Genomic DNA, 18,356 nt, shown 5'->3' on the forward strand with positions numbered 1-18,356 from the left:
GTGTGCTGTGATAGCCCCCAGCCGGCTCCTCTCCAGGTATCGCAGGTATCGCAGCCGAGACCCCCAAATCCCCCAGAACCTGACACGAGACGCGGCTGCGCGCTGGCAGGGGGGCGGAGCCGCGCGGTCGGCAGCTTTAAAGCTGAGTGTGAGCGGCGGCAGCCGGAGAGCTGTGAGAGCAGCGGCAGACGCGGAGCTCCGGGGTCCGCAGCGCTGCAGACGCCGTCCTGGGGGGCACCATGCCGGGGGGCTCCGGGCTCTCCCTCCGCTCCTGGCTGCTGGGCTGCTCCGCGCTCCTGGTCTCCGGGCAGGAGCCCTACGCGCCGCACTCCATCAGGCTGGAGGGAGACCTCACCCTCGGGGGGCTCTTCCCCGTCCACTCCCGGGGGCTGGCGGGAATGCCGTGCGGGGATATCAGGAAAGAGAACGGGATCCACCGGCTGGAAGCCATGCTCTACGCGATCGACCAGATCAACGGCGACCCCGAGCTGCTGCCCAACGTCACCCTGGGGGCGCGGATCCTGGACACCTGCTCCCGGGACACCTACGCGCTGGAGCAGTCACTCACCTTCGTGCAGGCGCTGATCCAGAAGGACGCGGGCGACGCGCGCTGCACCAACGGGGAGCCGCCGGTGTACGTGCGCCCGGAGAAAGTGGTGGGAGTGATCGGGGCGGCGGAAAGTTCCGTGTCCATCATGGTGGCCAACATCCTGCGCCTGTTCCAGGTAGGAGCCGCTGGCCGGAGCTGTCAGGTGGCCGGAGCTGTCAGGTGGCCGGAGGAATGAGCTGGCCGGAGCTGTCAGGTGGCCGGAGCTGTCAGGTGGCCGGAGCAATGAGCTGGCCGGAGCTGTCAGGTGGCCGGAGGAATGAGCTGGCCGGAGCTGTCAGGTGGCCGGAGCTGTCAGGTGGCCGGAGGAATGAGCTGGCCGGAGCTGTCAGGTGGCCGGAGCTGTCAGGTGGCCGGAGCAATGAGCTGGCCGGAGCTGTCAGGTGGCCGGAGCTGTCAGGTGGCCGGAGGAATGAGCTGGCCGGAGCTGTCAGGTGGCCGGAGGAATGAGGTGGCCGGAGCTGTGAGCTGGCCGGAGCTGTGAGCTGGCCGGAGCTGTCAGGTGGCCGGAGGAATGAGCTGGCCAGAGCTGTCAGGTGGCCGGAGGAATGAGCTGGCCGGAGGAATGAGGTGGCCGGAGCTGTCAGGTGGCCGGAGCTGTCAGGTGGCCGGAGCAATGAGCTGGCCGGAGCTGTCAGGTGGCCGGAGCTGTCAGGTGGCCGGAGGAATGAGCTGGCCAGAGCTGTCAGGTGGCCGGAGCTGTGAGCTGGCCGGAGCTGTCAGGTGGCCGGAGGAATGAGCTGGCCGGAGGAATGAGGTGGCCGGAGCTGTCAGGTGGCCGGAGCTGTGAGCTGTCAGGTGGCCGGAGCTGTCATATTGTGAGAGCGATGGACAGCACTGCGATCAGTTCTGCTACACATGTTGGGTTTCCTCTGTACTGATCCATGCCTCCCCTGTCCAAGATCGTCCATCTGCCTGTCCCCCCCCCCCCCATGCCTTGTGCCCCTGATGCCCTCTGGTGGGGTTCCCTCTAGGAGCTGCCCCCTGTGATCGTCCTCCTGATTGTTGGCAGCCCTCCTGTTGGCACTTGCTCGGTTTTCTCGCACTGGCTCCGTGGATTTGGACGTGTATTGTGGATTTTGCACGCGTGGGGGCAGAATAGTCTGCAGTGATGATTGGTGCGACCCTTCCATGGAGGTGACCTCCCACCCAGACCCCGCTCATCCAGCAGATCCCTGTCATTAATGAGATCCTTCATGGCCGATCACTGACCATTGCTCGTCGTTGTCGCAGCCTCTTGTCGCTGCCGTGTGGGAGATGTCGCGTCTCTCTGATGACTGACTGTTTGTGAGTGGGTGTGGGGGATTGTGGAGAGGAATGTTATTAACCCCTTCCTACCTTCTGGGAATGCACTGATGATGGGATGGAACCTGTCTCCTTTATGAGATTTTTGCAATGAAAGTCTCTACAGATGACAATGGCGACAATTAATGATCGCAGATCTCATGCACAGGACGATTTCACGATGATTTCTCAGACTCCTCTATGGATAAAACACTTGTAGCAGCCTGGACTGGACGGTGGGGGCACCGGCATATAAGACGCAGCTATTCTTCTTTGCATGTTCTCACAGAGCTGCTGCTCACCACAGTCAGAGTGTAGAGGCCATTACCGCACTGTCCTGGGTGAGGGATGGGGCTCTGTCCATGGTGCTGGAGTCCTGTGCTGCGTGCTCCGGGGCTATTAGTCCCCCATAGCTGTTCCTTGTAGATCGCACAGACCGATGATCCCTCCGGGATGCTGCCATGGATGTGGCAGGGTGATGACACTCTGGACAGTGCAGAGGCCCCTGGTGATCTCACATTCATCAAGTGACTTAATAATCGCGAGTCCTGAAGTAAAATCCTATTTCCTCACCTCCCCCTGTGCAGATCTTCACTCCCACCTTCCAGATAGTGAAGTGCATGTTCTGCACAGTGTGGAGCCAGAGAGGCACCGAGAGCTGCAGCCAGTGTCGGGTCCTCACCTATCGCAGTGCACACACCCTGCATTACCGCACACATTGCCGCATTGTGTGCACACATCCCTCACTCACCCTCACCGTACAGATGGCTCCTCCTGTGTCTGTCAGTGGAGTATTGCATGGGCTCTTGGCATTTGTCACCACCTGTCTGTAATGAATTCTCCTTGTCTATTGGATATACAGACAAATCCTCTCCTGGTCGAGGTGTTTATTAGAGCCATGAAGCTGGTGATTTTTGGGGTTTGTGACCAGAGCTGGAGTCTGCGGACACCATCATTAATGACAGATCCGCATGGATGTGCTGTAGATTCCTCCAGTGCAGCTTTATATGAGGACGGTGCATTCTGATTAACACAACATTACACTATTGCTGCAGGAAACCTGGATGTTACTGGTACTGGGGGCAGAGGTCTGGTGAGTTACCAGAACACATCCTGTGCCCCCCAATTCTGGACAATGGCCCCCTTACAGTATTAATGGTTATTAGTACAGAATCATCTGTCCCTTTATACTGGATTATGGTTGAGTAATATATATATATCTATCCTGTATACACATAGTGGCACAGATTCTCCTATCCAAAGGCTCAGTATGAGGGGCAGCTACTGACACATGTAAGGGTGGTCTGCTCCCACACAGAGCAGGTGGGCCACCTGTAGCTTCACCGGTGCTGACCTGCAGCACCTGCCTGTCATGTTGACTTGTAGTCTTGTAGACACCTCAGCTCTGACCATTTCTGTCCTTTATTTCTTGCTCCTCCATAAGGACGTCTCTGCTGTTTCCACCCTTCATCTCTCCTCTCTTCTTCTTTTCTTCTCTTAGCTCGTTTGTTGTGTTTTCTACATCACATTCCTTTATCTCTGTTTCTTCAGTCCCTTTTCTTTCCTACTTCTGCACTTTCTTTGCTTACATTTTTCTTATTCTTTCACATTATCCTTGTTTTTCTTTGTTTTTTTTTCTCCCCCTTTTTCCTATCCTTCTTTCATTCTTGCATTCCTTCTTTCCTACGTCCATTCTTTCTTCTCCATTCCTTCTTTCTTTACTTCTTCACTCATTTCTTCCCATCTTTAACCTATTCCTTTCTTCCTTCCTACCTCTCTCCTTAACCCCTTCCTTTCTCATCATCCTTCCTTCCTGCCTGTGTTCCTTTCTACCTTCTCCTCCTTCCTCCCTCCCCTTATCATACTCTGTCTCCTGTTCATTATCCATCCTTTCCTCTCAGGTCTTCGCTTCCTTCCCTTCTCTTCTACCTTTAGAAGCCATCAGTGGTCAGAAGCCGGCCCTGATCCATTCATTGCCTTTCCTCCCCCTCCATCCCTGCCTCTCCTCCACCCCATTTTCCCGTCTTCTGTACTATCTTGCAGCCGGTAAACCTGACTCCATTAATCACTTCACACTGAGTTTCAAACAATAAGAGGTCTCCCTGTGGTCTGAAGACCAGAGAAAAACCTGTTAATTTCCCCCCGCCCACCAGCTGCTGATCCATTACCGCCGCTCACTTATTGATAAATCGCCACCATCCCTCATATTCACTTCCAGCTTTTCTGAGTTTAACTCTTTCCAGAATCCAAAGCTTCCACAGAACCATGTAGCCGTACTACAGAGGCAGAGACCATGTAGCCGTACTACAGAGGCAGAGACCATGTAACCGTACTACAGAGGCAGAGACCATGTAACCGTACTACAGAGGCAGAGACCATGTAACCGTACTACAGAGGCAGAGACCATGTAGCCGTACTACAGAGGCAGAGACCATGTAGCCGTACTACAGAGGCAGAGACCATGTAGCCGTACTACAGAGGCAGAGACCATGTAGCCGTACTACAGAGACTGAGACCATGTAGCCGTACTACAGAGACTGAGACCATGTAGCCGTACTACAGAGACTGAGACCATGTAGCCGTACTACAGAGACTGAGACCATGTAACCGTACTACAGAGACTGAGACCATGTAACCGTACTACAGAGACCATGTAGCCGTACTACAGAGACCATGTAGCCGTACTACAGAGACCATGTAGCCGTACTACAGAGACTGAGACCATGTAGCCGTACTACAGAGACTGAGACCATGTAGCCGTACTACAGAGACTGAGACCATGTAGCCGTACTACAGAGACTGAGACCATGTAACCGTACTACAGAGACCATGTAGCCGTACTACAGAGACCATGTAACCGTACTACAGAGACCATGTAGCCGTACTACAGAGACCATGTAGCCGTACTACAGAGACCATGTAGCCGTACTACAGAGACCATGTAGCCGTACTACAGAGACCATGTGACCGTACTACAGAGACCATGTGACCGTACTACAGAGACCATGTGACCGTACTACAGAGACCATGTGACCGTACTACAGAGACCATATAACTGTACCACAGAGACCATGTAACTATACTACAGAGACAGAGACCATATAACTGTACTACAGAGACCTTGTGACCGTACTACAGAGGCAGAGACCATGTAACCGTACTACAGAGGCAGAGACCATGTAACCGTACTACAGAGGCAGAGACCATGTAACCGTACTACAGAGGCAGAGACCATGTAGCCGTACTACAGAGGCAGAGACCATGTAGCCGTACTACAGAGGCAGAGACCATGTAGCCGTACTACAGAGGCAGAGACCATGTAGCCGTACTACAGAGGCAGAGACCATGTAGCCGTACTACAGAGGCAGAGACCATGTAGCCGTACTACAGAGGCAGAGACCATGTAGCCGTACTACAGAGGCAGAGACCATGTAGCCGTACTACAGAGGCAGAGACCATGTAACCGTACTACAGAGGCAGAGACCATGTAGCCGTACTACAGAGACTGAGACCATGTAGCCGTACTACAGAGACTGAGACCATGTAGCCGTACTACAGAGACTGAGACCATGTAGCCGTACTACAGAGGCAGAGACCATGTAGCCGTACTACAGAGGCAGAGACCATGTAGCCGTACTACAGAGGCAGAGACCATGTAGCCGTACTACAGAGGCAGAGACCATGTAGCCGTACTACAGAGGCAGAGACCATGTAGCCGTACTACAGAGGCAGAGACCATGTAGCCGTACTACAGAGACCATGTAGCCGTACTACAGAGACCATGTAGCCGTACTACAGAGACCATGTAGCCGTACTACAGAGACTGAGACCATGTAGCCGTACTACAGAGACTGAGACCATGTAACCGTACTACAGAGACTGAGACCATGTAACCGTACTACAGAGACCATGTAGCCGTACTACAGAGACCATGTAGCCGTACTACAGAGACCATGTGGCCGTACTACAGAGACCATGTGACCGTACTACAGAGACCATGTGACCGTACTACAGAGACCATGTGACCGTACTACAGAGACCATGTGACCGTACTACAGAGACCATGTGACCGTACTACAGAGACCATATAACTGTACCACAGAGACCATGTAACTATACTACAGAGACAGAGACCATATAACTGTACTACAGAGACCTTGTGACCGTACTACAGAGACAGAGACCATGTAACCGTACCACAGAGACCATATAACTGTACTACAGAGACAGAGACCCTGTAACTGTACTACAGAGACAGACCATGTAACCATATGACAGAGACCATGTAACCATACTATACAGTCAGAGACCATGTAATCGTACTACAGAGCCAGAGACCATATAACCATACTACAGACACAGACAATGTAGCTGTGTATTACTTAGTCTCATGTTGTACAATTTTAATGCCTGTTGCCTGACAGTGAAGCTGTGTGCTGTCCGGCTGACCATACTCACCTGTACATGGTGTATCTACTCTGTGATCCTCAGTTGCCGGCAGGGGCACAGAGGCTACATAAGAATCTATTCCTGGTGTAATGGCTACGTGGTGGTTCGGGGCCTCGTACAGATTATGGATTTCTAACTTTTCACATAAGACACAGGACAGATGTACTTTTTATTCAGAGTCTTTTACTCCTGTGTGGAGTGAAGTTTTCACATGACATGTGGGCAATGCATCGATCTACTGCAGGTTAAAAAAGACGCCAAAAAAAGTCATTCATATTAAACCTACGGTCCCACAGAGACAATCCAGAGATGAGATGATCCAGAGTAACAAAACCCCTGTAAAGGCAAAAAAGGAGGAACTTTAATGTCTTTCAGGAGTAGAAAGACGTGGCTTCTTTCCCAAAGGGAATCTGTCAGTTGGATCCTCCCTCCTAAGGCCTGTTTCACACTTCAGTTTTTTGTGTTCAGTTGAAATCCGCCAAAGATTAATAAAACGGATCCGTCACCGGACCGTTTTCTTGACGGATCCGCTGAAGTTCCAAAGGTAAGAAAATTTAAAGGAAACGCGGTGTGGAAAAGGAGAGAGAGAGACTAAAAACGGATGCAACGGACGACCATCAGTGAAAATCCGCCGCTAATGCTGCAAGTCTATGGGAAAAAAAAACAGATCCGTCCAACAAGGGCGGATCCGTTTTTTTATAAAAACGGCAGATTTTGACTGACGTCAAAGAACTGAAGTGTGAAACAGGCCTAAGCCGTCTATATGGGCATGCAGGTCACAGAAAGCATTATGAGATGACACCTTAATATCTGTGATCCAATGTTTTATTCCAGAGAAATCCACATTTTTCTCAATATATAAATGATCTGTTAAGATCTATGGGCCGGACATAGATCTCCCTGAGAATCTGCTTTCAGAGCTTATTCTGAATGACATCGGGACACCACGTGACTGTAGCTGTGCCAGGTATTGCAGCGTAGCTCCATTGAGATGAATGTGACCGAGCAGAAATACCACACACAGCCTGTGGACAAGTGTGGCGCTGTTTTTGCAGGAAGCAGTAATGTTTTTCTAATTCAGTACTTGTCCTTTAGCGATTTTACACATAATTACTTGTGAAAGATGTGCCATGTAGATAAGTGGCTTCCGTCAGCTGCTACAATGTAGGAAGCAATAAAAGATACATTAAAGATCCAATGTTTGTAAATAGTCACATAATTGTCCTGCAGCGCCTCTGCTGAGCAATACACTCTATGGCCGGAATCTAATTTTAGAAAGAAAAGGGGGTCAAGGAGAGCAAAGCCGGGGGTGATGGGGTGGGTTGTAGTATCTGGGCCTCAGTTATTATACCGCTATCCCCTTTTCAGCACAGTCTCTATTCTGGATCGATAAATTGCATTTCCAGGATGATGCTCGCGCCATGCTCAGGACTCTAGACCAAGACCATGCCACTAATTACTGTAAACCTGGCGGTTGGCAATTTGCACCATTCAATTGCTACGGAAGTCATGAAAGACCCCTGGGAGGACCGACTGTCAGCGCTGGAGATGACACCATCGTTTCTAGGCCCCGATGGAAGAAAATGAATTCACAACTGGAAGTTCAGAGGAACCAGAAAGTAATAATGAACTGCAAATTGATGCTGACCAGGAGTCAGATTATTGAGTGACAGCGGAGGGGACATACAATGGCTCCACTATGGAAACTCCTCACAAATTTACAAATATTTAATGATTATTTCATTCACCCAAAGCAGAGCCCGCACTTTTCAGTTACATATATAAAATTGCTCCCTGTAATCGGTCATTTCAGGCAAGAAAAATCCTGTAGAAAGGGTGAATGCAATCTATTGTTTTCTGCCAGCAGCCATTTCATGCAAGAAAAAAACTGTAGACACTGGGAAATCTATTGTTATCAGCCATTGCAGGCAAGAAAGAAACTGACTGTAGAAAGGGTCAAGGGTGAAAGCAATCTGTTTTCCCTGTTATCGGCTTTGAGAGAGGCTGACTGATGGACAGACGGACGGTTGGATGGATGGTTGGTTGGTTGGATGGATGGTTGGTTGGATGGATGGACGGACGGACGGACGGACGGATGGACGGACGGACGGATGAATGGATGGACGGACGATGGATGGATGGATGGACGAACGGATGGATGGATGGATGGACGGATGGATGAATGGAGGGATTTGATGGACGGACGGACGAATGGAGGGATTTGATGGATGGATGGATGGATGGATGGACGGACGGACGGATGGATGGATGAATGGATGGACGGTTGAATGGACGGATGGATGGATGGACGGTTGAATGGACGGATGGATGGAAGGGTGAGATCTAGCGTTTATGCTTTGCAGTCTTGCAACAATATAATCTGTCATGAATGTGTAGCTTCATTGTCCTAGGTACAAAACAATGCAAAATCACTGGAGTCAGTGAATCCATAGCCTACAAACATGTATAAGAAATAAAATCCCTCCCCAAGAAAGATGTACTATTCCCTTTAAGAAGATGGCGCTGGTTCCCTGGGTTTGACGGTAGAACATGTCTTCTATGCCTAATATTTCACCCTTAGTCGTCTACTTTCTGAAATTAAATTGTGCGCAATTCCAGAATAAAGAGCTGGAGCCGCAAGTTTCATTTCTGAATGTACAAAGGTTGACGGGGTACAGAAGGGAATGATGGCTCTGAATGTCTCAGGCCATTTGCTTGATACATTGTTTAGTTCAAATGCAAGAGACCAAGAAGTGACATCGAAAAAAGGAAACAGGAGACAAAAAATAGCGCATGCAGATAGTGGAGGCAACAAATAGAGATACTAAAAGGAGGCTGCAGAAAGTGGAGTGGAGGCAACAGAAGAGGAGTTTGATGATGATAATTCATTGTTGTTACATAGTTACACAAGTTGAAAAAAGACCCAGATCCATCAAGTACAACCTCTCTCCACCCATTATACATTTTGTTGCTCTTGGGGACGCCGATACTTTATAATTGCCCCATTTCATATGTAACAATAGGAATGAATGTCTGTTGTCCGGATACTTCAGTAACGTTTTTGTAAATAGTTTTTCAGCAAATAAGTTGTAATGTGTGGAGATTGGAGAACCATGCAGCAAGTCTTCAATTTCTGTAGAGCACCACTGTCATAGTTTCTGCTCTCAGTGTGTATTGGACGCGGTAACTGACAGCTCAGATGGCCAATCGGCTGCAGGGGTGTGCTAGGGTATCGTCGGTATTTTGATGGACAGCTCAGCCATCCAATCTGAGTCTGAGAGGTGCTGGACTTCTTACAGGTGTTCACTGTTCCAGGTGATTACCCAGCTACTTAGCTGTCAGTCCCAGATGTCTGCCAGACTTACCATCTGCTCCGTGGTCTTGTATTTATGTGCTTTGTGTATTGATCAATTGCTGCCTGACCTTACACCTCATACTGACTAGCCCCTTTGCTCTGATCCGCTATCTTCCTGTAAGTCTGACCTCGGACCATGACCTTACTTCGCCTTTGTCTTTCCCCTTTAGTTTACTCTTTTGGTATCTGACCCTGGAACATTTGACTACCCTGCCTCATGGCCTGTCTGTGAGTAGTGACTAGCGTCACCTCCACCACAGGAGAAGTAAAGCATTACACAGTCCTCATAGGAATCAGTAGGCTGCCCATGCGTCGTCTGTACATGTTGGGTCTCCCGGACTCTTTATGAGCACTTCCTGCTCTTCCTCACATCCCAGTATACATGATACTTTCCTCCGGTGATCACTGAGACCAATAGATCCTTCCGTGTCTGATTACTTTAAGGCGCCATTCCAAGAAACCTATTATCAATGCATTTATAAAGCCAGCGGCATCCACTCTAAATCTTTAGTGGTCAATTGAAAATGTCACAGATAATTAAAGGGATCGTCATTAAATAATAAGACACTTTCAGTCGTTCCGTGCTAATTGCCATTAACATCGGGCTCATTGGCCCCGGATATTGTTTTCATGGCTGCGAGATGTTGATTGCACAATCTCATTGTGGGGCTTCAGGGGGTCACATCCATTAATTTGTCTTATCATTCATCCTGATGATTGGTCTGCAGTCTAGAAGAGATGAAACCAAAAAATCCATCAAATGTATCTGTAACTGATTGTGTCCTTATATATCCTCAGAAATAAGGAAAGCGGCATTCCAGCAGGACAGACCGGTACTGGTCTGATGGTCGGGACCCCCGCTGTGGGACATTCACTCTATTACAGACCTCAGGACTGTTGTGCCGATCATTCTGTACATTACACTGGCACTAGAAGTAATAAGTATTAATCATCAGCTTCAGAGCGATAATCACAATGCCTTACCTCATTCCAGCAAAGCTCCGACCTCTCACTGACACCTCAGCTTCATAGACAAGATCGAACTACGGGGCTGTTTATGACACCGCACTGTGATCTACTGTATATACTTCTGTATGTACAGCCGGTATAACCTGGGCATCTCCTGTATATAATTATATATGTACAGCCGGTATAACCTGGACATCTCCTGTATATAATTATATATGTACAGCTGGTATAACCTGGGCATCTCCTGTATATAATTATATATGTACAGCTGGTATAACCTGGGCATCTCCTGTATATAATTATATATGTACAGCCGGTATAACCTGGGCATCTCCTGTATATAATTATATATGTACAGCCGGTATAACCTGGGCATCTCCTGTATATAATTATATATGTACAGCTGGTATAACCTGGGCATCTCCTGTATATAATTATATATGTACAGCTGGTATAACCTGGGCATCTCCTGTATATAATGATATATGTACAGCTGGTATAACCTGGGTATCTCCTGTATATAATTATATATGTACAGCTGGTATAACCTGGGTATCTCCTGTATATAATTATATATGTACAGCTGGTATAATGTGGGCATCTCCTGTATATAATTATATATGTACAGCCGGTATAACCTGTGCATCACCTGTGTATAATTATATATGTACAGCTGGTATAACCTGGGTATCTCCTGTATATAATTATATATGTACAGCCGGTATAACCTGGGCATCTCCTGTATATAATTATATATGTACAGCCGGTATAACCTGGGTATCTCCTGTATATAATTATATATGTACAGCCGGTATAACCTAGGCATCTCCTGTATATAATTATATATGTACAGCCGGTATAACCTGGGTATCTCCTGTATATAATTATATATGTACAGCTGGTATAACCTGGGCATCTCCTGTATATAATTATATATGTACAGTCGGTATAACCTGGGCATCTCCTGTATATAATTATATATGTACAGCCGGTATAACCAGGGCATCTCCTGTATATAATTATATATGTACAGCCGGTATAACCAGGGCATCTCCTGTATATAATTATATATGTACAGTCGGTATAACCTGGGCATCTCCTGTATATAATTATATATGTACAGCTGGTATAACCTGGGCATCTCCTGTATATAATTATATATGTACAACCAGTATAACCAGGTCATCTCCTGTATATAATTATATATGTACAACCAGTATAACCAGGTCATCTCCTGTATATAATTATATATGTACAACCAGTATAACCAGGTCATCTCCTGTATATAATTATATATGTACAGCCGGTATAACCAGGGCATCTCCTGTATATAATTATATATGTACAGTCGGTATAACCTGGGCATCTCCTGTATATAATTATATATGTACAGCTGGTATAACCTGGGCATCTCCTGTATATAATTATATATGTACAACCAGTATAACCAGGTCATCTCCTGTATATAATTATATATGTACAGCCGGTATAACCAGGGCATCTCCTGTATATAATTATATATGTACAGTCGGTATAACCTGGGCATCTCCTGTATATAATTATATATGTACAGCTGGTATAACCTGGGCATCTCCTGTATATAATTATATATGTACAGTCGGTATAACCTGGGCATCTCCTGTATATAATTATATATGTACAGCTGGTATAACCTGGGCATCTCCTGTATATAATTATATATGTACAGTCGGTATAACCTGGGCATCTCCTGTATATAATTATATATGTACAGCTGGTATAACCTGGGCATCTCCTGTATATAATTATATATGTACAACCAGTATAACCAGGTCATCTCCTGTATATAATTATATATGTACAGCCGGTATAACCAGGGCATCTCCTGTATATAATTATATATGTACAGTCGGTATAACCTGGGCATCTCCTGTATATAATTATATATGTACAGCTGGTATATCCTGGGCATCTCCTGTATATAATTATATATGTACAGCTGGTATATCCTGGGCATCTCCTGTATATAATTATATATGTACTGCTGGTATATCCTGGGCATCTCCTGTATATAATTATATATGTACAGTCGGTATAACCTGGGCATCTCCTGTATATAATTATATATGTACAGCTGGTATAACCTGGGCATCTCTTATATATAATTATATCTGTATAAATCTAGCAACTGAACACTCAGACAGGAATGGAGTTGTTGCACCAAACATATTCCCACACTCCCACTGAACAACTACTTCTCCTGTTAGTCCCATTGCGGTTCTGAAGTCCACAAACTTGGCTCTTGATAATGGCTTTGTCATACCGTCAGCTATCATCTTGTCCGACTCGCAATAAACAAACTCGAGTACACCACGTTCCACTAAGTCACGTAAGTGGAGATGTTTTGCATGACTGTGCTTAGTCCTTGCACTAATCTTCTCACTACTGGAAAGTTTAATGCTTCCTTGGTTGTCCTCATAGATAACTGAAGGTTGAGCTAATGGCTTGCCGAAATCTTCCAAAAGTTGTTTCAACCAAATGACTTCTTGACTCGCATAAGCAGCAGACATCTATTCTGCTTCTGTAGAAGATAATGCGACTGACACTTTTTTTCTGCTGGACCAAGAAATTGAATTTTCTCCTAACTTGAGCAAGTAACCACCTGTTGATTTCAGATCTCTTGCATCTCCAGCCCAATCTGCATCCACAGAACCCCTGAGAGTGAGATCTCCTGATGCAGATATCTTAAGATTTAGCGTTTAAGTTTCTTTAAGATATTGAAGGATTCTGTTAATTGCATTCCAGTCTCTTTGGCGTGGCTTGCTTACACGTCGGCAGAGAATTCCGACTGTGGCTGTGATATCCGGACGAGTTGTGGTTGCTATGTACAGAAGCACCCCCACTGCTTGTCTGTAACTCTCATTGCTGGGTAGCAGATCTTCTAATCCTTCCATCTTTAAGTAGGACGGATCCATTGGCGTTGACGCACCTTTGGCTTCTGACATTCCAAACTGGGTTTAGTAAGTGTTCTGACCATATAAGAAAGGCGTCTAGCTGGGATACCTTTGTTTGGCCTTTCGGATCTCCTGACTGGAGGTTGACTTGGTTCTTCTTTGTCTTCCTTGGTGGCTTCAGAGCTTATCCACACTTCAGTGTTTTCCTTTTTGGCGTCTGGGTTTGGTGATTGAGATTCTTGTTTTTGCTTCTTAGGTTGAATAACTGGTGTAACTTCATGGAATTTGAGTGATTACAGAATTTTCATCAATCACTACATCTCTGCTGATTGTTGCTGTGTTGGTCTCTGGGTGCAGGATTCTGTATCCCTTTTGAGTTTCGCTATAGCCCACCAGGACTTCTTGCTTTGCATGAGATTCCCACCTGGAACGTTTTTCTTTGGGAACATACATAAACGTCTTGCTTCCAAATATCCTGAGGTGCTTCAGGTTAGGCTTCTCGCAGTTTCATAGCTCATATGGAGTTTTATTTGTGGCTTTACCTGGCACTCTGTTTTGAAGACAGGAAGCTGTCATGATGGCTTCTCCCCAATACATTGTAGGTAGATTCGCATCAAACAACATACTTCTTTCACAGAGAGTACGGTTCTTTCTCTCTCTGCAATGCCATTTTGTTCTGGGTTGTATGGAATGATAGTCTGGAACGCGATTCCATCTTCAAAATGGTTTGCACCTTACCGCTTGTATATTCGGTTCCATTATCTGCACGCAGGGCTTTTGGCATTCTTCCAAATTTGTTAAACACTACAGCAAGATATTCTTCAAGTTTCTGTGGAACTTCATCCTTAAGGCCCCGTTACACATAACGATGTCGCAGTGATCCCACCAACGATCCGACATGGATGGGATCGCTGGGACATCGTTAGGCTGATCGCTGGTGAACTGTCACATAGACAGCCCCTCCAGCAATCAGGACCAGCCAGCAAGCTGGTTTCTAATGTAAACATCGGGTATTCGGGAGCCGCGGCTCTTAGATACTCGATGTTTACATTAGAAACCAGCGTCGCTGGTCCTGATCGCTGCCACACGCAACAATCAGTGCTGGCCAGCGGGAGACCAGCGATCAAACAATGACCCAGGACGATCCTGGATGATCAGTGATACCTGGCAGGGGGGCCAGTCGCTGATCCCTGTCACACATAGCGATCTCGCTGGCGCGTCACAAAATCAGCGATCTCGCTATCGAGATTGCTGAGTGTGACGGGACCTTTACTGTGAAGCAGGTAGGTGACTATATCTGGAGTAGTCGTCAATAAATCTGAGAATTTCCCTTCTTGTTACGCGTTTGAACACTCATTGGACGACATACATCTGTATGTATCAGATCCAGAGGCTGTGCAGATCTATTGGTGCTTATTTCAGGAAAGGATTTTCTGGACATTTTCCCTTTCAGACAGCGAGTGCACTTCATCATTTGATTACACTGGCTGATTTCAATACCATTTGCAAGTTGAGCTAGCTTCCTTACTGCTTCTGGTATCCATATATGGATACAGTTCTTATGCAGATCTTGTCTAGCACTGTACACTCTTTCTTTACATTTTAGCTGATAAAGTTCATCTTGGATTTTTCCTTCTGCAAGAGTGTGACCCTTCTTTGAGATGATGCAGCTGTTATCTTTAAAAGTAGCTACAGTCCCATTTTGCAGGAGGTTCTTTACTGACAGAAGATTGCTTTCAAGGCTGGGAACATAGAGAACATCCTTTATTTGGATCTTTCTGCTTTGTGCTGAGGAAACTGGACAGTGGAGGTAGCGTCTCCTACTCTTTGTGAAGTCATATAGTGACCATTAGTTAAGATGACCTTTTCTGACTTGCTTTCATTAAAGTCAGTGAAGGAATCCTTGTTATTTGTCATATGACTGCTTGCACCAGAATCTATACACCATATATGCTTTGCAGATGGGCTTGTACTGGCATTAAATGCAGTTTCATCACATGCAGAGTCTTCCTTTACAGCTGTTTTAACCCTTTGATGACTGTTCTGCTTTTTAAGCTGACTCATTCTTTCTTTCCAAATTCTGCAGTCTGCTTTAAGGTGGCCGGGCTTTTTAAAGACAAAACATTCACGAGTTTCTCTTAGATTGCTCTTATATTTAGGGAAATCCTGTTTCTTTAATGATGTTTCTGCTCTGGATTCATTACTGCTGCTTACATGAAGAGTTTTTCTCCTGCATCCATCCACAAGTTTGCCTTTAACATACTCTTGTGTTAGCTCGCCATCTGGCCATGCATCTAGTGCAGTTATGAGTGTGTCATTACTCTCTGGAAGACCACTTAATAGAAGTGCAACAACATGAAAATCTTTAATTTCTTCTCCAATACCTGAGATGCTCCACAATCTCTAGGGTGTTTCTTATATAGTCCTGCATACTCTGTCCATCACTTTTTCTCATGAGATAAAGCTTATTGCTGAGATTTGATCTTTCATGCACTTTCTGTAACTCATCCCACATCTCCTTTGTGCATATATGCAAGTGTGCAACTGCAATCTGATTATCATCTACACTGAGGGTGATCATGCTTTGTGCTTTGTGATCTTTCTCTAGCCAATCATCTGGTAATGGAAAAGACACTTGTTCTTGAGCATATTTCCACGTACCTTCTCATGAGCAGCATCTTCACCTTGAATTTCCAGGACTGGTAGTTGTGGTTAGTGAGACTTGGCACTGAGAACTTGACAGGATTTCTGCTAGTGGACATCTTCTCTGTTGCTCTGTGCTGCTTTGACTCTGGGCTTCTCTTGCTGTGTCACTCTGGGCCCATAACCTGTTGGCAGCAGATTATTTAGGATACTCTCCAAGTGTGTGACAACAGAGCTTCTTTATTCAGGAATATATGATAAGCTTAATAGATCAGGAATAAATCATTTGTGTGTCTCTATCTGTGCAGCATCTACAGCACACTGCTTCTCTCATACACAGGAAAAACAGGAAATGCAGTCCCCTGCTGTCCCTGTGTGAGTCTCTGGGAGTTGTTTTTTTTAACTTCATAAACAACATACAAATCTAGCAACTGAACACTCAGACAGGAATAATAATAATAAATTTTATTTCTATAGCGCCGACATATTCCGCAGCACTTTACATTTCAGAGGGGACTTGTAGACAATAGACATTATAGCAAAGCAATAATCACATAGATCATAACAGATACCAAGAGGAATGAGGGCCCTGCTCGCAAGCTTACAATCTATGAGAAATGGAGTTGTTGCACCAAACATATTCCAACAATCAAATGGAAAGAACATGGTACCACAACAAGCCTGCCAAGAGAGGGCACCCACCCAAAGGAGATCCTGAAGGAGCTGCAGAGTTCCCAAGCTGAGACTGGACGGTAACACCCTTGATCTGGTCTTCTGCCGGCTCTGCTCAATCTCCCACCTAAACAACTCACCGCTTCCACTCTCTGACCACAACATTCTCTCCTTCACGCTCACAAATCCTCGCCCACCCCAGCTCATTCCTACCTACCACACAGTCAGAAATCTACAAGCTATTAACACTCAGACACTTTCAGATTCCCTACACTCATCTCTGTCCCCAATCTCCTCTCTTTCCTGTCCTAATCTGGCTGTTCATCACTACAATGACACTCTTAGAAGCACCCTTGACCAAGTAGCTCCCCTCACCCTCAGAACCTCCAAACACAGAGTAAAAGAGCCCTGGCTCACATCGCAAACTCAACTTCTCCAGCGATGCTCCAGGAGTGCTGAACGCCTATGGAGAAAAACCCGCACACCAGAAGACTTCATCCACTTCAAATTTATGTTAAGAACCTATAACGCTGCCCTTCACCTTGCCAAACAGACCTACTTCACCACCCTGATCTCCTCACTAGCCAACAACCCCAAGAAACTTTTTGACACTTTTCACTCCCTCCTCAGGCCAAAAGCACAAGCCCCTATCACAGACATTTGTGCTGATGACCTGGCCTCCCACTTTACAGAAAAAATGGATAATATCCGTCAAGAAATCTGCTCCCAACCACCAAGTGCTGTGACTCCCATCCCTTCCTACATCTCCCCTGGCTCACTCTCCACATTTGATCCCATAACAGAAGAAGAAGTCTCCAGACTCCTCTCTTCTTCTCGTCCGACTACATGCACTACTGACCCCATTCCCTCACATCTCCTCCAGTCTCTCTCTCCAGTCGTCACAACCCACCTAACTACAATCTTTAATCTCTCCCTCTCCTCGGGCATTTTCCCATCCTCCTTCAAACACGCCATCGTTACTCCACTACTAAAGAAACCTGCTCTCGACCCATCCTGCACAAACAACTACAGACCAGTCTCCAATCTCCCCTTCATCTCTAAACTTTTGGAACGCCTAGTTTACTCCCGCCTTACCCGTTACCTCTCCATTCACTCCCTTCTAGACCCTTCACAGTCCGGCTTCCGCCCCCTACATTCGACTGAAACTGCACTCATCAAAGTGACCAATGACCTTCTGACAGCAAAACGTAACGGTGACCACTCTCTGCTCATTCTTCTTGACCTATCTGCAGCTTTCGATACTGTTGACCACCATCTCCTACTCTCTAGGCTCCAGTCACTAGGCATTAAGGACACTGCACTCTCCTGGTTCTCTTCCTATCTCTCTGACCGCTCCTTCAGTGTTTTGTTCTCTGGCTCCACGTCATCTCCTCTTCCTCTCACTGTCGGGGTACCTCAGGGCTCAGTCCTTGGCCCCCTTCTT

The 18,356-nt window shown here is 46.6% G+C and overlaps 1 protein-coding gene across 1 annotated transcript in view; it reads left to right on the top strand.

The window, feature by feature from the left end:
* The first annotated feature begins 157 nt into the window (after positions 1 to 157).
* The window catches only part of GRM7 (glutamate metabotropic receptor 7), a 361,134-nt gene continuing 342,935 nt past the window's right edge, over positions 158 to 18,356 (top strand). Inside the window, exon 1 of the mRNA XM_073564465.1 lies at positions 158 to 725. Within this exon, the coding sequence (XP_073420566.1) occupies positions 240 to 725 (486 nt within the window). The 5' untranslated portion in view covers positions 158 to 239. The remainder of the gene's footprint in view (positions 726 to 18,356) is intronic.

The sequence above is a fragment of the Dendrobates tinctorius genome, unplaced genomic scaffold (genome assembly GCF_039654945.1).
Source record: "Dendrobates tinctorius isolate UK_male_01 unplaced genomic scaffold, ASM3965494v1 ptg000455l, whole genome shotgun sequence".
NCBI classification, from domain to species: Eukaryota; Metazoa; Chordata; class Amphibia; order Anura; family Dendrobatidae; genus Dendrobates; species Dendrobates tinctorius.